Source organism: Gossypium arboreum, chromosome 11 (assembly GCF_025698485.1).
Source record: "Gossypium arboreum isolate Shixiya-1 chromosome 11, ASM2569848v2, whole genome shotgun sequence".
NCBI classification, from domain to species: Eukaryota; Viridiplantae; Streptophyta; class Magnoliopsida; order Malvales; family Malvaceae; genus Gossypium; species Gossypium arboreum.
This window is the reverse complement of record NC_069080.1, coordinates 2,827,599-2,849,640: the sequence shown is the minus strand read 5'-3', so window position 1 is coordinate 2,849,640 and position 22,042 is coordinate 2,827,599. Positions and strand designations below refer to the sequence as shown.

Here is a 22,042-nt window from a genome sequence, read left to right as displayed (position 1 = left end):
TTTTAAATCCACCTTACTTCTTGGCCTTTAAAATTAAATTAGAAAAAAAACATTTAAACTCACTTAAATTCATATTTTTATATTTTTCTTTACAAATTTTATTGTAAATAGAAATTGAAATAAATTCAGGGGAAAAAAAAAAAAGAACCCTCAAGTTTTCAAGACGTGCAAATGAAGTTTGTTTCAAACTCCAGATTATCCTACGAGGTGACTACCTTATTATCAACATAGCAATCCTACCAATCCAACTTATTTACCATAATAAGTATCCTTTTATCTATATTTATATCTATATCTACACCATATTTAAAAGTTTTTAAACGAGCACGAGGAGTCCCGGTCCCTCTTAAAATGAAACATTTTCTATTTAAGTTTTTTATAATTTTTAATTAGTAAAGATAAAATTATATTTTAAACCCCTAAAATGATAAAATTTTAATCTAATTTACTAAAAATTATAAAAATATAGGCTACTTAAATAGTAAAATTACATTTTAGTTTCGTAAAATTATAATTTAATTTCAACTTTCCTTAAAAAAAATTATAGTTTCGCCGAGTATGATAATCTCTTTTAATAAGCAACAATGGGATTGATGTGAGCTTGTGAGTTTTCGCATGCTTCTCTTGTAAAGTATGCATATATCTACAAGGGTCCTAAGTGATGAAGTATAGACGAAGTTTTTTCCAACTAGATGAAGGTGAAAAAATTAATTTAAGTCAAATACCAATAACTCTACGCTTATAATGATTAATATAATAACTAAATGCAATTTTGATGTCGTTACATCATCTCTTACCAAGAACCCTATCAAAATAACAACGTAAAAGTTGAGGGAATTTATTTGAATTTAGACCAAGAAAAAGCAAAAGGAAAAGGGCAATAACTATTACTTTGAAAAGCTCGAAAACATAATGTACCTAACGGCCAACCACACCAAAACCCAGAAAATCATGCCATCCTTTTTGCGTTTGGGAGTTTTCTTTGTAATCTAAGCAAAAGTTTTTTTTTTTTTTTAAATAACAGATTTTTATATCGGAATAAATTATTTAAATTCGTTTTAGTTTTGCAAATAACGAATTTGAGTTTGGATATCGAAGTCAATTATCTACTTTGTTTTTTAATTTTTTTATTTATTAGACCAAAATATTAAATATCTAACGATTTTTATATATTCGATAAATACTATTATTTAATTAATTTGAGTACGGATTTAATGAATGTTTAGAGTTCATCCTATCAATTTAAAAGAATATATTCATTCGAAAAATAAAGAATAAATTGTTCAAAAAAGAAAGAAAAAACCTTGTAATGTCCTAAAAAGAATCATCTAACAGTCCACCGATGTGGGCCTACTAAGATGGGCCATATTCTCCTCTGAGAAAAGCTTTCGGGTCCTTCCGACCCAATGAATTTGGGTAAAAAACCCATAAATCTGGGGCAAGTTTTTAATGCTAGATTTTTAATCCAACTTATTATTTAAGTTAATGCAATGTCATGCATTTAACGACAGACTTAATATTTTTAACCAACTTTTAAGTTTCTTTTTTCCATTTTTTTTTCTTTGCAAAGTTTTTAAATGTTGAATATTTGAATGACTAACATGAAACTTATTAATGTAGTACGGAATTCCGTATCAAACTCGAATCCCAAAATTGTGTACAAGATTTGGTAACAAAGGATTAAAAAGCAGGCATTTTCAAGAGTAAATACTAATACCGGTATTAGTTGTTGTTTTTATCATCATTGTTGAAGCAAAGAATCAGACGGGAGGAGAAAGTGGTGGGTGATTGAAGGTTTGGTTCATCTGTAATGGGCAGAGAGTCAGAATAAGAAATTGAGGGAGGAAAAGAAGAGAGGAGAGGAAGGAGGGAAAAGGGATCCCTTGTCCCTCATGCCCAAGGACATATATATAGGGAGTATCCTTCGTATGACAATGTCATGTCACCGATAATATGGATGGTAGGCTTGCTTGCACGGTCAAGTAGGTAACAAGTCTTTTGCATGTCAACTACTACCATGCATAATGTTATATGGTTTTGCTCTGACATTCTTCTTGCTGAAGTTGTAAAAGGTTGTCACACCTTAGTGGTCCTCACTGAGGGCCCATAACAAATGGCCTCTCCATTGGATTGAGTTGAATTTGTGGATGGCTGGTCATGAATGATTTTGGACAAAGAGCCACCATAAAGGCTATGAAATGAAGGGCCGCTTGTGGCTGCACCTAGTGAGGGGTGCTTGCCTAGGTTCTTGCAAGGCATCTTTCGTTCTTTCGTGTATCATTTTTGAAGGAGGGTATAACAATTATAATATTAGAAGAGTAAATATTAATATCAATCTTAATTTTTTTATAGTTATAATATAGTTTGACGTATCATCTAAATAATTTTAACCACTACTTTAAATAAGTCTTAACAATATCGATCTTGAAGATTTAAAATTCTGTTTGTTGACCGGATTGGATCAAGTTTAACTTAGGTATGATATTATACTAGTCAAGGTAAGACCTAGCAAAAGGCCAGACTGTTTACTTGGGCCAGATGGGATTTGGCCTATGTCAGTTTGACCTCGAGCCTACCTAATGATTTACTAAATTTTCAATTAAAAATTATTTATTTTAATTAAAAATATTTTAAAATTTTAAATATTAATATATTTTAAAGTTATTAAATAAACAACTAGACATATTTCTTAATATTTACATATATCGTTAGAAATTTAATCTTTATATTATAACAATTAAAAAATATATTAAATAGTTAATAACTTCGTGATTTAATGACAAAAATATTATAACCTCATTTCTCTTTTCAAATTATAATACCTAACTTAACTTGGCACTTGACTTTTAAGACCCGATCAATTTTTAATTGGATCTTTTCTTAAAACCTTTAAACGTCACAAATCTACGGACTAAATTATTCAAAAGTTTTCATTGAAGTCGCTAGGTTGTTAAAATCGTACCGCCTATACTAATAAAAAACTCTCCTTCTCTCTCTTTTTTATAGTTCAACTTTTTTTTTATAAAAACTTTGAATGTTATGAATTTACGAACCAAATTCTAAAATGCTTTCTTCTCTAATTTTCGACACTAACTCTCAAATCAACTTGAATATAAAATATGTTCTTCTACTCATTGACAAATATTAATCCACTATACCAGTCAAAGCTCGCTCGCTAAACTTTCAAATAAAAACATTCAAATAGTTTAGCTATCATTTTATAACTTTTTAAAATTAACCAACCAAAACATAAAGTGATATTGGATATTGTTTACCCATAATTTATAATCCCAAGTCTATTTTCCAACTTATGTTTTTTTTTTTTTTCAAATTCTTAAGGAATAATCCGAACCTCAGAACTTAACAATGATTAAATCCATAAGAAATAGATTAAAAGAAAAGAATAAGGGAAAAGAACAAAGATCGGAAACATTTTTGTCATAAACAAACCCCTACACTACATTCTGCACAAAATAGTAAAATGAAACAATATGAAAGTCAATCATCAAACCACCTTACATGAAAAAACAAAACAAAACAAAAATATACACGGACATGCCCTTCACATTCTACTAACAACTATCCTATCTTAAGACTCATCAAAAGTGAGTGTCAAATACAAATTCGTATTCAGTAAATATATGCTGAATTCAGAAAATCATACTCTCATACTCGTATCTGAATATGTATCGAGTATGATAACTTTAGGACAAACAAATAATAACAACCAGCAGCTGGCAACTTTATCCGATCAATGCACACTTCATGCAGCAGCAAAAGGAAAACAATCAAACCCGGGCCACGTAAACATGTTACGAAAGAATATTGTGTCTGCCATCCAAAAGGCTGTGTTAAACTTGAACCCTAAATGCCATTTCCGTGAGGTCAATGGTGCGGCACGTTTCGGATATATGTAGATCGTTTATCGACAATAAATGGTCAGAGAGAAATATAAAGCAGGCACAAGCATGACTAAGTCGACCGATCCCATTTACCTCAAACAGCAACAGCTTGGCCAGTAACAGCATCATGGAGATGCAAGGAACCATCTTTCATCAAGTTAAGACTTAAGCTCTTGAACCTCTCTCTTGAATACTGTCTCGATGCCTTTCTCCAATCAGTGCCGGCTTTCATCATGGCAACAAATTCGTCATAACAGATTTGCCCGTCCTGAATAATCAAAGGTATATAGATTTTAAGCACCATGAAACGGAAAATGATTTAAGAAAAGAAAACTATTGAGAAAATGGAAGCTATACCTTGTCAGTGTCGACTTCACGCATGATGTCGTTCAGTGCATCAACATCAGTTTCACCCGATTCATCAGCTAATGCATCCCGTAACTCATCCAATTCAATATATCCACTCCCATCTTTGTCAAAGAACATAAATGCTCTGCGGAAATGCTCGTCATTTTCCATCTTTTGCAAGTGGATTGTCACTGCTACAAATTCCCCATAATCCAATACTCCATTTCCATCAACATCAGCCTGATACAAATTAGATCGCAACACAGAAAACACAAGTTAACATTCAAGTTCTTGCAGCATGCTAGTAGAACAGCTTCAAAGTGAAAACTGGACCCTACCACTTCCATTAACATCTTGATCTCTGGTTCAGCCAACTGCGAACCGACCTTTCGAAGGCCGGCCCTAAGCTCCTCGTACGAAACTTTTCCATCATTGTCTGTATCCATCAATGCGAACATATCTTTGATTACTTCAACCTCTTCTACTGATAAGTGCTCAGCAATTACCTGCAGCATTTACAAAACAAAATCACCTGCAGGAACTTGCACATTGCATGATGGCACAACGGTTTTGGATTTTAACTGACAAAATCACATAATCTGCCTAACAATACTTACCCGTAAAGCCTTCTTTTTAAATCTATTCATCACTGAAAACTGCTTGAGCCTGGCTCTCACAATATCTCCCAATGGAACATTCGGAGCTTTCTTTGTATTTTGCAACCAGGGATGTTCTGTGACCAAAAGAAAGGTTTCTGCTGATTAGAAATTCTAAAAAGTGAAATATTTGCATGAAAAACAAACTTTTCCTGAGTAACTCACTGAGTACAGATCATAGTGCCCCACTTTGCTCACTTCAATATAATTTCCCATATAAATTCGGAAGAATATATACTAAAATTTAAACTAGATAAATGTATACATATGTCATCATTTGACACGGTCAGCATTTGACCACACAAAGTTGCGTACAATGTTGAGTCATTTTCAGATGCCAAATGCTATAAACCCAACCCATACACTGCATAAAAGTGAGCTCAATGCTCAAATTCATTATGGAAGGATCTGTACTGTCAAGATGACCCTGACCTCACTCTTTATAACAATAATTTATAACATTTAGGCAGCAAGCACTTTGGGTCCTCAAATGCTATCTAAATGCTTTCAGCTAAGCATGCAATTAGCGCGTCCTCTCTATACCAACTGGAAATTCAGTATGATAAGGAACTGCCAGAGAACTTACCAAGCACCTGTTGAGCAGTCAACCGTTTCCTAGGATCCGGTTCTAACATCTGCCGAACAAGACTCTTTGCACTCTCTGAAACTTGAGGCCAAGGTTCTCTCTTGAAATCAATGACCCCTCTCAAAATTGCAAGAGCAACTCCCTGTTCAGTCTCTGGAAAAAAAATACATGAAGGTAAAAAATCAGTGTGTGTCTATCTATATATATATGAATGCCACATCTTCATGGGAGTGTCTGAAACTGCACAACCATGGAAAAGTAGAAAAGGAGTACCTGCCCAAAAGGGGGGAACCCCACATAATAAAATGTAAAGGATCACACCAGCACTCCACACATCAACCTCTGGTCCATAATTTCGCTTCAGAACTTCAGGGGCCATGTAATATGGACTTCCCACGATTTCAGAAAACTTCTCCCCTGTAAAAATAAATCCAATCTCAAATATCAAGCTGAAATCCATGAATAGATCTCCCTAAAACAGTAATCCGACTCCAAAAACTCAAGATTTAGCGGTCGAACAAACATCCAACTAGCAAAATCCAAAATCCAGTCAAATCAAAGAGTCCCACAGAAATCCCCATAGCACTCAGCTTTGTCACAGAAACAAGCCAAAACCCACACAAAAAATAATTCTATAAATTCAGAGTAGAAAAAGCGACCAAAACCCTTCTTCAACCACACAATTGCGGAAGCCAGGGAAATTTTTAAAGAAAAAGAATCCAACCCAAACTTTAAAAATCCAAAATTTTATCAGATGAAGTTCCAAACCATCAAGGAACCCACGTAAAACTTCAAAAAATGGAACAAATAAATAATTCTTCCACATACCAGGCTTAAAGAACACGGACAAACCAAAATCAATCACTTTTAGCGGCGCGTGTTCTTTCTTGTTAGCAAACAAAAAATTCTCGGGCTTCAAATCTCTATGCATAACGCCATTCTCGTGGCACATCCTAACCACCTCTGCTATCGTCTTCGCCACGTTCGCCGCCGCGCGTTCCGTGTAATGCCCCCTTGCTACTATCCTGTCGAACAATTCCCCTCCTTCACAAAGCTCCATAACCAAATGAACATTTTCATTGTCCTCGTACGTCGCTTTCAGCTTCACAATATTCGGGTGTTCCGGCAACGTTGACATTATAGCAACCTCGCGTCGGACGTCTTCGATGTCGACTGCTGTTCGGAGCTTCCGCTTGGAGATTGACTTGCACGCGAGGGCTTCGCGCGTTTCCCTGTCCGTGCAGAGGTAGGTAATGCCAAACTCACCTCGGCCGAGCTCGCGCCCGAGGATATACTTGTCCCCTATTCGTGTTCGGTGACTCAGTGGGATCACATCTTTCAGAACTCGGATCGGAGCCGGCGAGGCAATTTTCTCAGAGAACGGGTTCGGTTTCCTTTCCCGGCCTTTTTTCTTTCCCTTCTGGTTCTGGTCGGACCGGTTCGGTTTACTCTCCGGACTCTCGTCTGGTCTAACGCAAGCGTTACAGTTTCCCATACCAAAAAAGAATTCAAAGAACAACGGAAAAAACTAAGCCGCCGACGTTACGGGGTAGGTGCGGACGACGGCGGAAGAAGGCGGAGGAAGGAAGAAAGAAATGAAATGAAATGAATGAAAACGCGGGGTGGACTGGTCAGTCGAGAAAAACTGGGGGTTTTGAAATTTCTTCTTAGTATGATTTTGATTATTATTTTATTAATAGATATTTGGGAAAAAAATGATTATTTAATTGTTAATATAATGATCTTTTTCTTAATGTGATTAATTGGTTAATTAGTATGAAATGTGGAGTGAAATGATTCGTCTTCATAAACAAAGTCAATATGCTGTAAATTTACACCGTCACATTTCGGGATTTTTTTATTAAATATTTTATTACATGTATACTTTTTTTAATTATCTTAATTTTAAAAAATTAAATAATTTATATTGGTTATATTTTTACCTATTAAATTAATTATATTTTCACATCACATTATATACGACATGCAACTACATGTGTCAAAGTTATATTTGATATTTATTTTGTAATTTTGTTAAATAATTTGATATGATTATGTATTTTCCTGCAGTTTATTTTTTCAAAAATAGGTTGTCTAACTGTAATTAAATAAAAATGGAATTCTTTTATATGTATTTTGATAAGGAATCTTCCAAAAATATAAATTAAGTTATTTTTTCCATTCTTTTATCTATAAAAATTTTGAAGCAGCGGAAAACAAATCTAATGATTTTTTGGACCCACAAGAGGAAAAACTTATTGCTTTAATCCCAGCCGTTGCTTTTTATTATTCCAAGACAGCCATCCGTTTTTAACAATTCTCTTTTTCTTTTTCCCCTCAAAATTTAAAACAAAAAAATCTATTGTCGACAGTTGTATACACATAGAAAATATGGGTGGATGCCAATACATCTAGAAGTTTTATTTTTTATTTTTGGTATAACTCAATTTGAGAATTAAGTTTATCTTGATATCTGAATTTGTATTTTAGTTTCAATTTAAATTTTATCGAAAATTTGATGATATAATTAGTGTTATCAATCGATTGATTAAGCAAGAATAATTATATAATAATCTGAATAAAGTAGTAGAATTAATTGAATAAAAAACTAGAACAAAAATCAACAGTTGAATATGTTGAACTAATTTAATATTTTTATGATTTTTAAATTATTTATTTAATCATTCTTTGGTCTTATGATTAAATCGAGAATCGATAGTTTGATTTGAAATCACCAATTTGGTTATTAAAACATCGAATGTAATACTCTAAAATTGTACTACGTAATAGCTAAAAATTGATATAATTTGTTAAAATTTCAAGTATATAACACGACTTTAGAGTATCACATCATTAAACATTTTATATTTTTAAAGTTTAGAAATAAAATGGATCTAATTATTAAGTTTAAGTGTTAAAGTGAACCAAAAATTATAAGTACCAAAGTGAGCGTCTTATTATCAAATTCAAAGGTCAAAACTTATATTATCCCTTTAATTTGTTGAACTGAAATAAATAAAAAATACTATCCATATATCAAATACTAACCTATTAAATATTATTACTTTTGTTTTAAATTTAAATGCATTTATATATATATAATCATGCTAGTGCAAAATTTCATTTACTTATTATAATTGTTTTTGGAAGTCAAATTATACATTGATAAATCCATTAAATAATTATTTGACGGTCTCCTAAGTACTACAATATTATTTTGTTACTGTCTAAATTATTATTAATTATTATTATTAGGTAATACATCTTTTTGGACGATGCTAAACTATTTGGTTTGGTTGCAACTTGCACTTAGTATGAGGAGTTGCTCAAAATATTTGACCTATTTTATTGCTGTCCTTTTTTTTTTTTTAAATTTTAATTTCTTTCTTGATGGGTTGGTTGCTTAAAAATTGTCCTTTGAAAACAATGGGACAAAAATTTGAAATATATTTTTAATTTTGAGTTATATTTACACATCACATTACAATGAAAAATAAAATAAAATTTCAAAATTTGTTAAAATAAATATATAACATTTGATTGAATCAAGTTAAATTAAGTCCTAATTTATCATCTTAACTTGATTGAAAAAATTTGAATCGAGTCAATGAAATAAAATTGAGTCAAGTTGAATAGAGTAAAATTATTTGAGTTATATTAAAAATTAAACATGTCAAATTAAAATCTTGTTATAGTATAATTAATGTCATGTTATGGCGCATAAATTTGAAATCATATATATTTGAAGATTTTTCAAAGCAAAATAATAAAATAAAATACTTTAGTATGATAAACTTAAATCATTAATTAACCTATTTAAGTCCCAAAATTGTTATTTTAGAAAAAAATTAAATTTTTAGCTTTCATTATATATTTTTAGTTTTTTAAATATAATTTTTAAAATATAAAATATAAATATTTTTGTAGTTTTTATCAAGAGAGACTAATTTACTTATTTTTAAAATTGAGGGACCAAAGCGTATTACACCAATCTATTATTTGAATTATTAGAATTCTAATATTTAACTTGACTCGAAACTTTAATTACTTAATCGAGTTGACTCGAATAATTTAAAATTTGTATTTTTTCAAATTAAAACAAATTTTGCTAAATACATTACTTTTATTATTATGTGGGTAGTAAATTAAAAATAAATTTATCATAAATTGGCATTCTAGAAGCTAGACCACGAAAAAAACATAAAATGAACATACATATGTTTTAATACATTTAATACTTGTGTTTAATATTTTAATTATTTTATATTATATTTGTATTTAGTTAATAAATAAATAAAAAACAGAAACAAGATAGTCAAAAGTTTGGTTCAAACACCGAACTCTAACTGCCATCTAAAAACCTTGGCGCAATGTCAGAGGCCTTTAATTTTGCTTAGTGAAAACGGATAAATTTAAATTAGGTAATATTAAGGTTTATTATTTGAAACGTTAGTAACGGAAATTTTTTTAATATTTCAAGTGGTATTAAATAATCGTCATATATCATTCATCTATTTTTATTTTGTAAATACTAATTTTAATCTAACAGTTTTTATTTTTGTTTGTAGAATTAAAAAATTCGCTTTCATGATATTTTAATCTATATTATGTAAATTTATAATTGAGTTAGTCATGAATCAATGAAGCATCAATTTAGTTAAAAATTGGTTTAAATATTTCTTCTTCTTTTTTAATGATGAAAGAAGATAACCAAGTGACTTTAGATTAAATAAATCTTACATGTAATGCACCGGGTTTATCTTCTAACAAAAATTTCTTAACAAGGAAAGTTAGGAAACTAAAAAATAGTAAGTTCAACATCATCAGTCGAGCCTAATTTAGCAAACCAATCTGCTACCATATTACTCTCTCTATCATTAATCCTTAGTACAAGGTTACCGAAAGAGTATTCACAAAACTTTCCATTATTATCTCAACGATATTCAAGCAATCACTTTCAACAATAACTTTACTATGATTCATTAATCGAGACACTTCAACTAATTCCTTTATATATATATAATAAGTTATATTTTTATAATTTTATATAAAATTGACAAAAACTCAATTATGATAATATTTGAACTCATAGCATAATAAAATTTAAACATTTACCATTTTAACTGGTGATTTATTTATTGTTGATATATTCGTTTATTTAAATGTATATTTAAATTAAAATTAAAATTTAATACGTATACATATAAATATTCACTCAGTAAATATCCCATAATCTAAAATTAAATGATTTTGTTTGACAAATTACAAGGAATATTGCCCAATATATGAACAAAAATAAAAAGTAGGTGTGGAATTGGGAAATTGGTTAGAAAATGCAAGCAGACGGCAGGGCAGGGCATTGTTAGGTGGAGACGTGGTCAAGGATGAGGATTGAACAAATGAAGCACTCACCAAATACCAAAGTCTTTCAAAGCAGCTTTGCTTTGTTTAGCATAGCTCAGCTATCCTAATCAAAATCAGCCTAATCTCATTAATACCACTATTAAATAAAAGGGGGTTTACAAAATTCAACATTCCAACCAATCAAAGTCAACCCCAAATTATTTCCCCAATGGAAAAATAAAAACAAATGAAGTTGTAAAAACATAAAAGAAAGGGAAAAAAAAGGTTGCCTAAGCTTAAGCCATTCCTTCTTTACCTTATTAGTTATTATTCCTACCTCATTTTACCCTTTTATTAAACAAGGTTGAAGCTAGTAAATGCTCTCCTCCCTATTTTTATTATGTTATTATTGATTAATTTTAAATAATATGTTTCACTATTTATTCCTATTTTTATTATGTTATTATTGATTAATTTTAAATAATATGTTTCACTATTTATTATATGTTATTTTTGATTAATATTTATGTTTTAAATTTATAATTTTCACACATATATCTGAATGATAAGATTTGAAAATTTTTATTTTATAAAATTTTGAGTAATTTTATAAAGGTTGGTTTAGTGTTGTTGATGCTGTTGAAAAATATTTTTGAAAAGTTTAGATTGAAAAAAATATGATTTTGGAAAGTATTGTAAAAAAAAAGAATTATTTTTAAGTTCAAAGGTTTATGATTTTATCTTGATATTACGCTTTGAGAACTTAATGAGAATTCTTAAAGGAACATAAAGAGTTATATTAAATGCTTGAAAATTTGAAAGGCTTATTAAGAATTTTTAAAAGTTTTGAGGATCTAATTAAAATTTAAAAACTTTTCAAGGCCTAATTAAAATTTTAAAAGAATTTAGTGAGGAATGCCCTTCGACTCCCATTACCATACGCCTCTATTTATGATTGCCATAAAAAAAATGTCGTAGATTTAATAATGAAGTTAGAAAGTAAAGAGTACTTTCTTTCCCGAACTTATAATTCGATTTATAAAAATAAATTATAAATAATACATATTCAATTAAATAGGATTAGAATCAACTCAATAGAAAAGCGCAATAAATTGTAAAATTTTATTTAAACTTAATTTAAAACAAATTTAGACATAACTCACACATAGTAAAATTTATATCCAAAATAATTTTGGAGGGAACTTGTCATTTGCGTGTGGCGGGACTTGAACTTGGACCATCAAGATTTCGTAACTTCAATCTTACTAATATATATACAATCAAAATATCATAAACTAAAAGTTAAATGATATTTAAATCTGATAATATTATGATATATAAAATTTAAATACTTTCCACTAATATAAATTATATTTTATATATTAAAATCGTATATAAACATAATTCTTACAATATAAATGTAATGCTCTATATTTTATATAAATTATAAAAGATAAATAATTATATAATCAATATAAATGTTAGAAAATAATAGATCTAGAAGTTAAAAGTTTTCTATTTTATTTTTGACTTACTAAAAAATATAAAAATAAAAGCTTGCCCAACCGTCAAAAGCACTTAACTGCAATCCACCGCCCACCCCTCTTGAAATTTGAAGGAAAAAATCGATTGTTTAATAATGCTTCCTGTGTCAAAAAACTTCTAGATAGGCGGAAGTTTTTTAACCCCATCGGTACTGGAATCGATTAAATAATCGAATTTTATTTCCTCCATTCAATTATTAATTTAGTTTTAATTAAATAAATTATATAGAAGATTATAAAATGTAACTCAGTTATCAATTTAATCAATATTTTTTATTTCAATTTATATAAAAATACGAGTTAATTCATTTTCTCTTTTACTCTAGAATGATGTATCAATAAGTTGAATTTCAACAACTATGAGATATGTTGTTGAGCAAAATGGAAAAGATTAAAAGACATTTTCTTTCTTTAAAAAGAATAATTATTGTTAGCCAACCGTTGACAGGAAGTTGAGTTGATAATTTCCAAACCCATGGAAAAGGGGTTATCTTTAGGAGTCGGAAGGAAAATCAAAGCGTGGAAATGGACCACATTTGTTCCTCTGCCTCTACACACACGCTGTGTGAAGTGTGTGAACATTTTTCATTCACATGGCAAACGCGTGGAACTTCCACTTAGTCCTTCCGTTTCACAACTCCACGAGCTACGGCCATCTAAAAAGGTCCATGGGTTTATGTATAGGTCTACGTGATTTTGAGGGCACGTATTATATTTTTAATTAAAAGTTAAAAAAATTATGAATAATTTTAAATATTAGATAAAAATAAAAGTTTAAAATTGTGATATAGAAGAAAATAAATAAATAAATAACACAAAATATATGGATATGATAAATTAAAAAGTTCTTAATATAGTTGACAAAATTAAAGTATTAAATTTTGAAAGTACAAATTTAAGTTCTATGTAAGTATGGGCGAATGTTATATTAATTTCTTTTAATTTAATCTCAACACTTATGGAACCATGCAAGTAATTAACTAAGATGATTTTTCATTTTATTGGTGTAATTACAATTTACAAGTTAAATATATAATTAAAAATATTATAATTACTATTCTAATAATTATATTATCAAAGATTATACTAGTTTAATAAAATATTATTAATATTATATATATATAATTTAAAATTTTATTGTATTAATATAAATTTTATCTGATTTAGAATAGAATTAATTTTACGAAAATTTTAAATAAGAAATTATTATAGATAATTAGTTTAGAAAAATTATATTTCATACTTTATAATAATTACAGTTAGAGGTGAAACGTTATTATAAAGAGCAAATAACTATTATAGATAAATTTTAGGAGCATTTTGATTAAATTAATCTTAATTATAAATAAAACCAGAAATGAAGTGCTTACTCGTCATGATCATGGTTATTGATCTTACATACGATTACGACTATGAAAATAAACAGCTTGTAGGATTGTATGATAACAACTCTAACATTTGATCCCTTTTTTTTTTTTTTTTGTAGATTAGATTACCATAGTCTCAGTATAATTGACTTATGCGTCATGACATTAATAATATAAAGAAATTTAAAATGTGTACTTCACATATATATGTGCCCCGCAAAGTGGTGGAACCATTGGTAGAGGTTTTGTTAATGCATTAAATGTTGGAGTGTCTTAATAATTATTTGATTATCGATTTTGATTACTCATCTTATATATTTTGTATTTTATATTTAAATATGGAATAAAAGTAAATAAGTTAAACCTCACAAGGCAATGATGAGGAGTCATTTTAAGTTTAATGCAGGGGAACTTTATAGTCTGTCATAGATAATTAGTGTCGAACCCATCTAATAAAAAGGGAAAAAATAAAGTAGAAATAGATGACCTCCATCATTATGTTGGGAAAAAGAAAAAAAAAATGCCTTTTCCATTACCCTGCCCCCCACCTCACTCTCCACGCCTTGGAATAATATTAGTAAAGATTCCATTTATTTTTTTGAGCTTTACCTTTTCAATTTATAGATGTTCGTTCGTGATGGCAAAATATTTGTAGTTACGATTTTTCTTTTAAATATTAGGTTATATTAATTTTTCATATACTCATATTTTATCTATCTACTTTACTCTTGCATATGATAATAACTAATTTTTATACAAATTTATAATTCTTTTTTAATCTTATCGAACTAATCAATCAAATCGATAATCAATTGAGATATTAATCTAGAGAGCCATCAGATCTGTTGACACGAGAATCAATACGAATCAATTGAATTTTTCTAATTCTTTTATTATTATAAATTTTTAATGATTTATTTAATCAATTTGACCAAACTGATTAGATTGACGAATCGGTAACCTGATCGATTCAATTCCGAAAACATTTAAATGTTTAAGCATACTTAAATCCATGTTCTCTTTATTATTATAATATCAATTATGCTAATTGAGTTAAAGCTAAATCAATCGTATAATAATTTTTATTTATATAAAATTGAATATGTAAATAATTTAGGTTATATAAATAAAATTTAAAATATTATTGTATTTGATTAATATTTTGTAATCGTAAATCTAAAATATTTTTAAAATATTTGTTTGATGGAAACTTTTATATTCTGATTTGTTTGTTTTATACATAATTGGTGTTTTTCTCGAGTATAAATATATAAGAAATGAATATAATTATTAAAATAAGTGATAACAAATATTAAAAATAAAATCATATTAATTTATTATATTTTTATTTAAAAGAATAAAAATTCTGCCAAGAGTTTCATGTGCAATATGATTTAGTAAAAGATAAATGACATAATAATTTTTTGTCTCTCTAAATTTATAAAAAAATTATTTTAACATTTTATTTAATTTTAGTTTCTTTTATTTTTCGAACATACATTTTTATCAAATTACTTAAAATGAATGAAAAAGTGAAGGTTTCTTTTCACTTTGCTAACATGGTACATGCGTAAATTATCATATGGATGATGCGTCAAGATTTAATTATTTTAAATTTTTTAAAAATTAAAAATATTTTAAAAATTAAAATATTTTAAAAATTAAAAATTATTAAAATTATTAAAATGATAAAATATATATTATTTTAAAAATTAATTAAATGACGATGTATAATTCATATGACAATCCATGTGTATATTACTTCAGTAAAATTAACAAATATTATTTTTTTCCATCCATTCGGCGATGATTTAATGAAAAATATAAATTTAAAACCTAAAAATAAAAATAAAAATTAAGGATTAAAATATATATTATAAAATTAGAGGATGACATAAAAGAAAAATCTTTGACCATAACTGCCTGCTCTCATGTACTTCCTGGCTGACATTGCTTGCCCCATTAATGAAACGCCCGCGGCTCAATTCTTTTAGATTAGGTGAAAATATCAAGCAGGTCCCTCTTTCATAGTAATCAGATTAAATTAGTCTATTTTCTATTAAATGAATATGGAGTTAACAGTTAACCTATAAAAGTAAAATGAAAATTATATCTTTTATTCTGAGTTCAACTCTAAATAAAATATTATATTTGCAAAATCATAAAATCTATAAATATATTAAATTTTTAAATAATAAATGTTAGTTTTATTAAAATTAAACTTTATTTGATTATTTTAATAATACATGAGTATATTAATTCATTTAATAATTGAGAGACTAAATTAATAAAATCCCTATAATGGGGGAGTTTTCAAGTGCTTTTACCTTTTAGATTCTTACTAGAGTGTCGGCCTGTGCTTCTTCTACCCAGTATTATAGCATAAAAATAAATTAAATAAACAATGGGAATTATTTTTTCTTTAATAAAACAAAATTATATGAAAAGTGTTATAAAATAAAGAGACCGAGAGAATAAAGAATAAATAAAATTTAAAATACATTAAAATACATTAAAATTTTATTTTGATCATAATAAACATCTACTTAATAAAATATTCATAATAAAAATAAATTAAACCAAAATTTTACTTTATCATATTGGAGGTTTATCGAACACCTGTAAATTGTTTAATCTTTCCACGTTCAGTTTAATCATATAATCAGCTCTTTTGTTGGCCTCACTGAGGACAAACAATGAACCTTTTTCTCTGCACGTATTTGGCATGTTGTATGCTATATCTCAAATGTTATTTGAATTCGGTTTGGACCGTAAATGAAAGTTGAGAATAGACAATAAACTCCAACTTCTTAAAATGATAAAATTAATAAATTTATAAAATTACGAATTAATATCCTTTAAAATTACATTTTAAACTTTTTTTTTTAAAGTTTTAAATTCGAGTGTGAATGTAAGATACAAATATATATTCGACACCGATGTATCACTATATTATTATGTCAAGTACTGTATTTCAAATCCAAGTAACGTAGGCCACGTATCAAGGAACAAAAACTGTCACCGCTTCATTATTTGTGAAATGCTGCCCATCGCCAAAAGCTAAGACCCAGCCCATTAAACATTACACTTATATGGGATGATTCTAATATATGCATTTGGATCAAAAATAATTATTTCATTAAAACAAGTTATTAATATATATTTTATAATTAAAAGAAATGAATGAGATATTTTCATGCCTACAATATAATGTTTTGGACTAAAATAATATTAGCTATTAATAAATTTTATTTAATTATGAGTAAGAAATTTGTTTGATTGGAAGTTGGAATACTGTGACTTAAATTTTATTTTGGATAATATAAAATACAAATTATATTGAATTACTTTACTATATTTATATACTCATGATAAAAAATTAATATAATATTTTAAAACATATTTTGTCTTACCTAGAAAAGCATTGTATATATATTTTTAGATAAAATATTTTTATAAGATATGAAAAGCTAGAAACTTAAATCACAATAATTTTATGCATACCAAAACTTTTTGTAGATGATCGTGTAAAGAGTCGGATTATTTCATCCGGTGGCTGTAAAAACTTATGCGTTCCCAAAGGTCTAGAGAAAGCGAAAGCAGCTAAGGTTTCGACAACTTTATTCCCTTCTCTGTAAATATGCAAAATTTTGACCTTTTAATTCAATTACATCAATTCGTTTATTACCTGTGCAAGTGTGTTTTCTAAATGATCCGTCACTTGCTTACTCGCAACTGTTGTTGCTATCATACCACCCATTTCAATAAAAACTTTACGTGCACCCAAAATCCAAGCTTGCTCGAGTCCCTCAAACACTCCCCATAATTTAGCTTCAATAATCAACCAAGTTCCGATGTTTCTAGCACACCTCGTAAGTCATTTACCATTATAATCCTGGATCACACCCCCAACCGTAGCAAGGTCTGTATCACCATGTTTGGCTTCATCCGATAGTGCTAATAGTACCAATATTCCTAAATATAATGGTAATTTCAATACTACTTATTCCTTAAATAATGTAATATTTTTTTAAAAATAAATTTACCCATACTTAATGACTCTAAATCATTTCATTTAAATTCTAATAAAATGATAATAACAACTAATGAATTAAATTATCCGGTTCTTTGAAATATACGCTTCAATATATTATTTCAACTATATCACTATAAGTCGAAAGAAAAGTCCTATTTAGTTATTGCTTTTATATAATTCAATTATTCATTTGAAAAATAGATATAAAATTAACTTACTAACAATATGTATTAATTTATGAAAAATATTTAGTACATTGTTAGAAAATTTTTAAACTTTATAAACAAGATTGAGGTGATGGAAAATTATCATGTAAGGTATAATAAATATTAATAATATAAATACTGTTAAGGGGGATCAACTCCTTCGGAATAAGTCTTTAAAGTGTCATCTGTCGAGTAGTTGATGCGGCCTTCAACAATCATAGGTATTATCCTAGGACCCGAGTTTTGTTTCCCAACTCCACGGAAAGTCCCAAGAGTTCATGGAGTGGTATTACCTTGGTTGGTGGAAAGCATAAGTATTTGAATTGTGCATAGATAATTAATTGGCGAACTCATGCAATATGTGGATTGAAACGCCAGCCAAGTGGTACCATGTCTCATTGAAAAGGCTACTTATGCCTTGGTTGGTGGTTCAATCCACATTGCGTGTGACTTCATCAATTAATTATCTCCGCATTTTTTAGGTACATACTCTCTCCATCAACCGAGGTGCTTCCACTCTATAAACCCTTGTTGAGAACCATATACATAAAAACACATAAAAGAAATGAGATATATGTTAATTTTTAAATATGTTTTGTGGAATTAAAAGCACATCTTGCCAATGTATCAATTACTAACCCTAACTTATTAGTAAAAATAAAAGGATGATTATTTGATACATTAGTAATGAAATTTTTATTTTCATAAATGATGTTAAGGTTTTATTACATGTCTTTAAATTGTATTTAAATTACTTAAAAATAATGGATATGGAAAAATCTTAATTTAATTTTTTAAAATAATTACCTAAAATAAAATAAACTACAAGCTTAAATCATTATGTGATAATATATAAACAATTTTCATAATTTAGTAAAATACGTTTTAATTAATATTATACTTCTTCACCAAATATTAAAATCTTATATTCTAACATAATTTAACCATAAAAGAATGTAACGTGTCCGTTAGTATTAAATAATCTTACATGAAGCATAATAAATATTAAAAATATATATGATAAATTTTAAAATTATTTATGAAATAAAAAATTGTACTAACCCTTTTAATGATAGTATCACCCTACCAAAAAAAAAACATAGTCAGCCATGATGAATGCTAACGAAATAACTCCTAGTATTTTTGCTCAATTTTTACGAAACACGTGGCTGGTGGAATTAGCGAGTAGAATACGTGAGTTGTACTCGTTTCCTGGAAGTCTCAGTATCAGCGACATAAAGTATCTTTTATCTTTCTTTGTTCGCCCTGGATTCGTGGGATTTACGACAAACCCCAAATTCTGCGTAAGCTCCAAGAAACATATATTACTCTTCAATTATTTTTTTATTTACACGTAGGCAAAAATACTTTAAAATTCTTTTTTTTATTTACTCGTTAAACCTACCAAAACAGTAAAACATACTCAAATTCGCAATTTTGAATTATTTTAATAATAATATAAACTAAATTAACATTTAATTTATTACAATAATATTAAACTAATTTAATGTGATTAAATGCAATAGTAAGATATATTACATTATTAAAAATTATTTAAATTTAAATATTAGAGATAATATTATTGAGAATAACAACAATAAACGTCAAATATAAATTATAAAATAAACATGAAGAATATAAAAAATAACATGTTATAGAATTCATATTTTACTTTCTTAATTAACTTTTGAAAACAAATAAAATATATATTATTGAGAATTGTTTTTGTTTTCTATGTTTGGTCAAAATAAATTTTCACATGTCATAGCATACGTTATAATTATGTTTTTGGGTTAATAATTAATTGCTTGCGTATGTGTAAAAACGTGTGATGTTTAATATTTGTATTTTCTATATCACATTCAAAATTATGGTAAATAATAGAAGTAATCATTTAACTATTAAAATTTTTCATTTTAGATGGTAAATAAAAAACTTGTAATTTAAATACTCATGTTATATAATTCGGTCATTTTAGTCACTCCTACTAAAATGATAAACGGAAATCTAACGTAACCTAATATTTAAATTTTCATTTCAATTTTGTTTTTAAACCAAAACCAATAAAATTGAAACAATTAACTTTAGCTTTGATTTTTTTTTCACCGTCATCAGCTTCATTCATAATTTTTGCAACATCAGTTGAAACATATATAGGAGCGGCTGTTAGAGAGATCTTGAAGGTTAGTGTCAAAGAAGAAGATGACAATGGGGGCATGGGTGTTTCAACTGATGTTGCAAAGATGATGAAGGACAGTGATGATGGTTGAAACAAGAAACCAAAGCTAAAGCTATGTGTTCCAATGCGCTTATCCCTCGCGTCTAACGTTATAACCAATCATTACCGTTGGATTTCTAGAATCATCCATCACCAAGGGAATATTCTATTTTGATGCTGATTGGGCTTTATAAAAAAATGTAAACTAAATATTAAGGAATTTCTAGCCATCCGTTGGGGACTTGTTCAACAACTTATATAAATAAATATATATTTATATTCAAAGTAAAACAGCTTGACAAATTTTATATGAGAAAAAGAAACAAATTGTTGTAATCAAATTGAATTTCAGCTCAATAAAATTTAATTTTATTTATTTAAATTCATCTTAATTGGGTAAACAGACCACATAATATTTATTTCTTATTAACTGTTTTCGAGTAAAAATAATTTTAATTTCAATCATTATCTTAAAAAATATATAAAATTTAACTTTCACATTTTAAAATATATATTATATTATAATTTATTATACACTATAGGAAAAAAATTTTGATAGCTTACACTATAGGAATTTAATTATTAAAGTTGGGTTTATTTTGACCCAAATAAGACAAAAAAGTTGCCCAATTCTGTCCTAATACATGTCTTAATCAAACTTATAAATATTATTATACTTGGTGTTCATTTTTAGGAACACAACATTATTGGTTAAAATAAATGACTTGATAGTTAATGTTGTTTATTATTCCAGTTGTGACTTAAGTTTGAGTCGTACTAATCACGTTAGTTATTTGAGTTTTTCCTTGTTATTATAATTTACAAAAAATATTTTTTCTTAAATTCACTGTATTTAACATAAAAATGTTTTTTAAACAATTATTTAGATAAACTACTTTTATAATTTTCATATTTTAATATATTATATCTATTAATACTCCACCAATAATACAACATATATTTGCATAAATATTAATTTAACAAAAAAATAAATAATGTATATTTTATACACTTTTCCTTTTGTTAATTTAAAATATTTAAATATTTTCTTTATAATTTTCTTGCTTAAATTTTCATATACTTTAAGTGAATATTTATATTTTATTGAACTTAAATAAATTTTTTATTTGAATAAGCCTTTATTTCAAATGAAAGACAAAAGATTGATTCATGCTAATAGTTTATTTAGGTATTAAATATTAATTAAAGGTTAATTTTCTAATACGATGAAAAGGACTGAGGTTTATTACATGTTAAATAAAATTAAAGAGTTTTTTAGGTGTAATAAAATATAAAATTTCTAAATAAAATTAAAGCATATTGGAATGCTTTTTTTTTTTTTAGGCTAACCTGACAGCCACAAAGACCCCATTGGTTGCTTTGTTGTCTACCTTTATCTCCATATATTTACAACCCAAAGGAAACCCTAATTCACAAAAGATGAAATAAATTAATTGCAAATCTCTAATTCTTCATATTTAATTACCATAAAGATAGTGTTAATCATTTTAATATTGTTATTTTTTAATATTTTTATTTTATAAAGGAAAAATAGGAGTTTGTAAGAGGACGAATTATATATTTATGATAAGTTTAGTTTTAATGTTTAATTTGATATCTCTTTTATCTCGATTTGGTATTTGAGTTTGGCTTTAATATTTAATATGATACTCGAGTATTTTTTTGTTCTAATTAAATATCTAATCATACTTTTACTAGAAAACATGTGTTAGGGGCACATGATGCTATTTGATTTCGTACCAAATTAAAAATTAAAGCCAATAAAAAAAATCTCAATTATTAAATTAAATATTAAATCTAAACTCAACTACCCAA

General features: G+C 27.5%; 1 protein-coding gene across 2 annotated transcripts; it reads right to left on the bottom strand.

The window, feature by feature from the left end:
- Window positions 1-3,432: 3,432 nt before the first annotated feature.
- On the bottom strand, window positions 3,433-7,211 carry LOC108464368 (calcium-dependent protein kinase 10). Of its 2 annotated transcripts, XM_053021576.1 has the most exons (8): window positions 6,321-7,211; window positions 5,766-5,909; window positions 5,493-5,645; window positions 4,868-4,983; window positions 4,589-4,756; window positions 4,260-4,490; window positions 3,996-4,170; window positions 3,433-3,831 (listed from the first exon to the last, which is right to left on the bottom strand). In XM_053021576.1, the coding sequence occupies exons 1-7, from the start codon at window positions 6,985-6,987 to the stop codon at window positions 3,997-3,999; spliced, it is 1,653 nt and encodes a 550-aa protein (XP_052877536.1). In that variant the 5' UTR covers window positions 6,988-7,211; the 3' UTR covers window positions 3,433-3,831; window position 3,996. The 2 variants fall into 2 exon arrangements, with proteins under 2 accessions (XP_052877536.1, XP_017620133.1); XM_017764644.2 differs by having other exon boundaries at window positions 3,433-4,170.
- Window positions 7,212-22,042: the final 14,831 nt, after the last annotated feature.

Coding starts and splice junctions, on each gene's coding strand:
- LOC108464368 (XM_017764644.2), bottom strand. CDS start 6,987: ATGGGAAACTGTAACGCTTGCGTTAGACCAGACGAGAGTCCGGAGAGT. Junction 5,910..6,320: donor GTCCGTGTTCTTTAAGCCTG/GTATGTGGAAGA, acceptor TTATTTTTACAG/GGGAGAAGTTTTCTGAAATC. Junction 4,491..4,588: donor TCAAGATGTTAATGGAAGTG/GTAGGGTCCAGT, acceptor AATTTGTATCAG/GCTGATGTTGATGGAAATGG.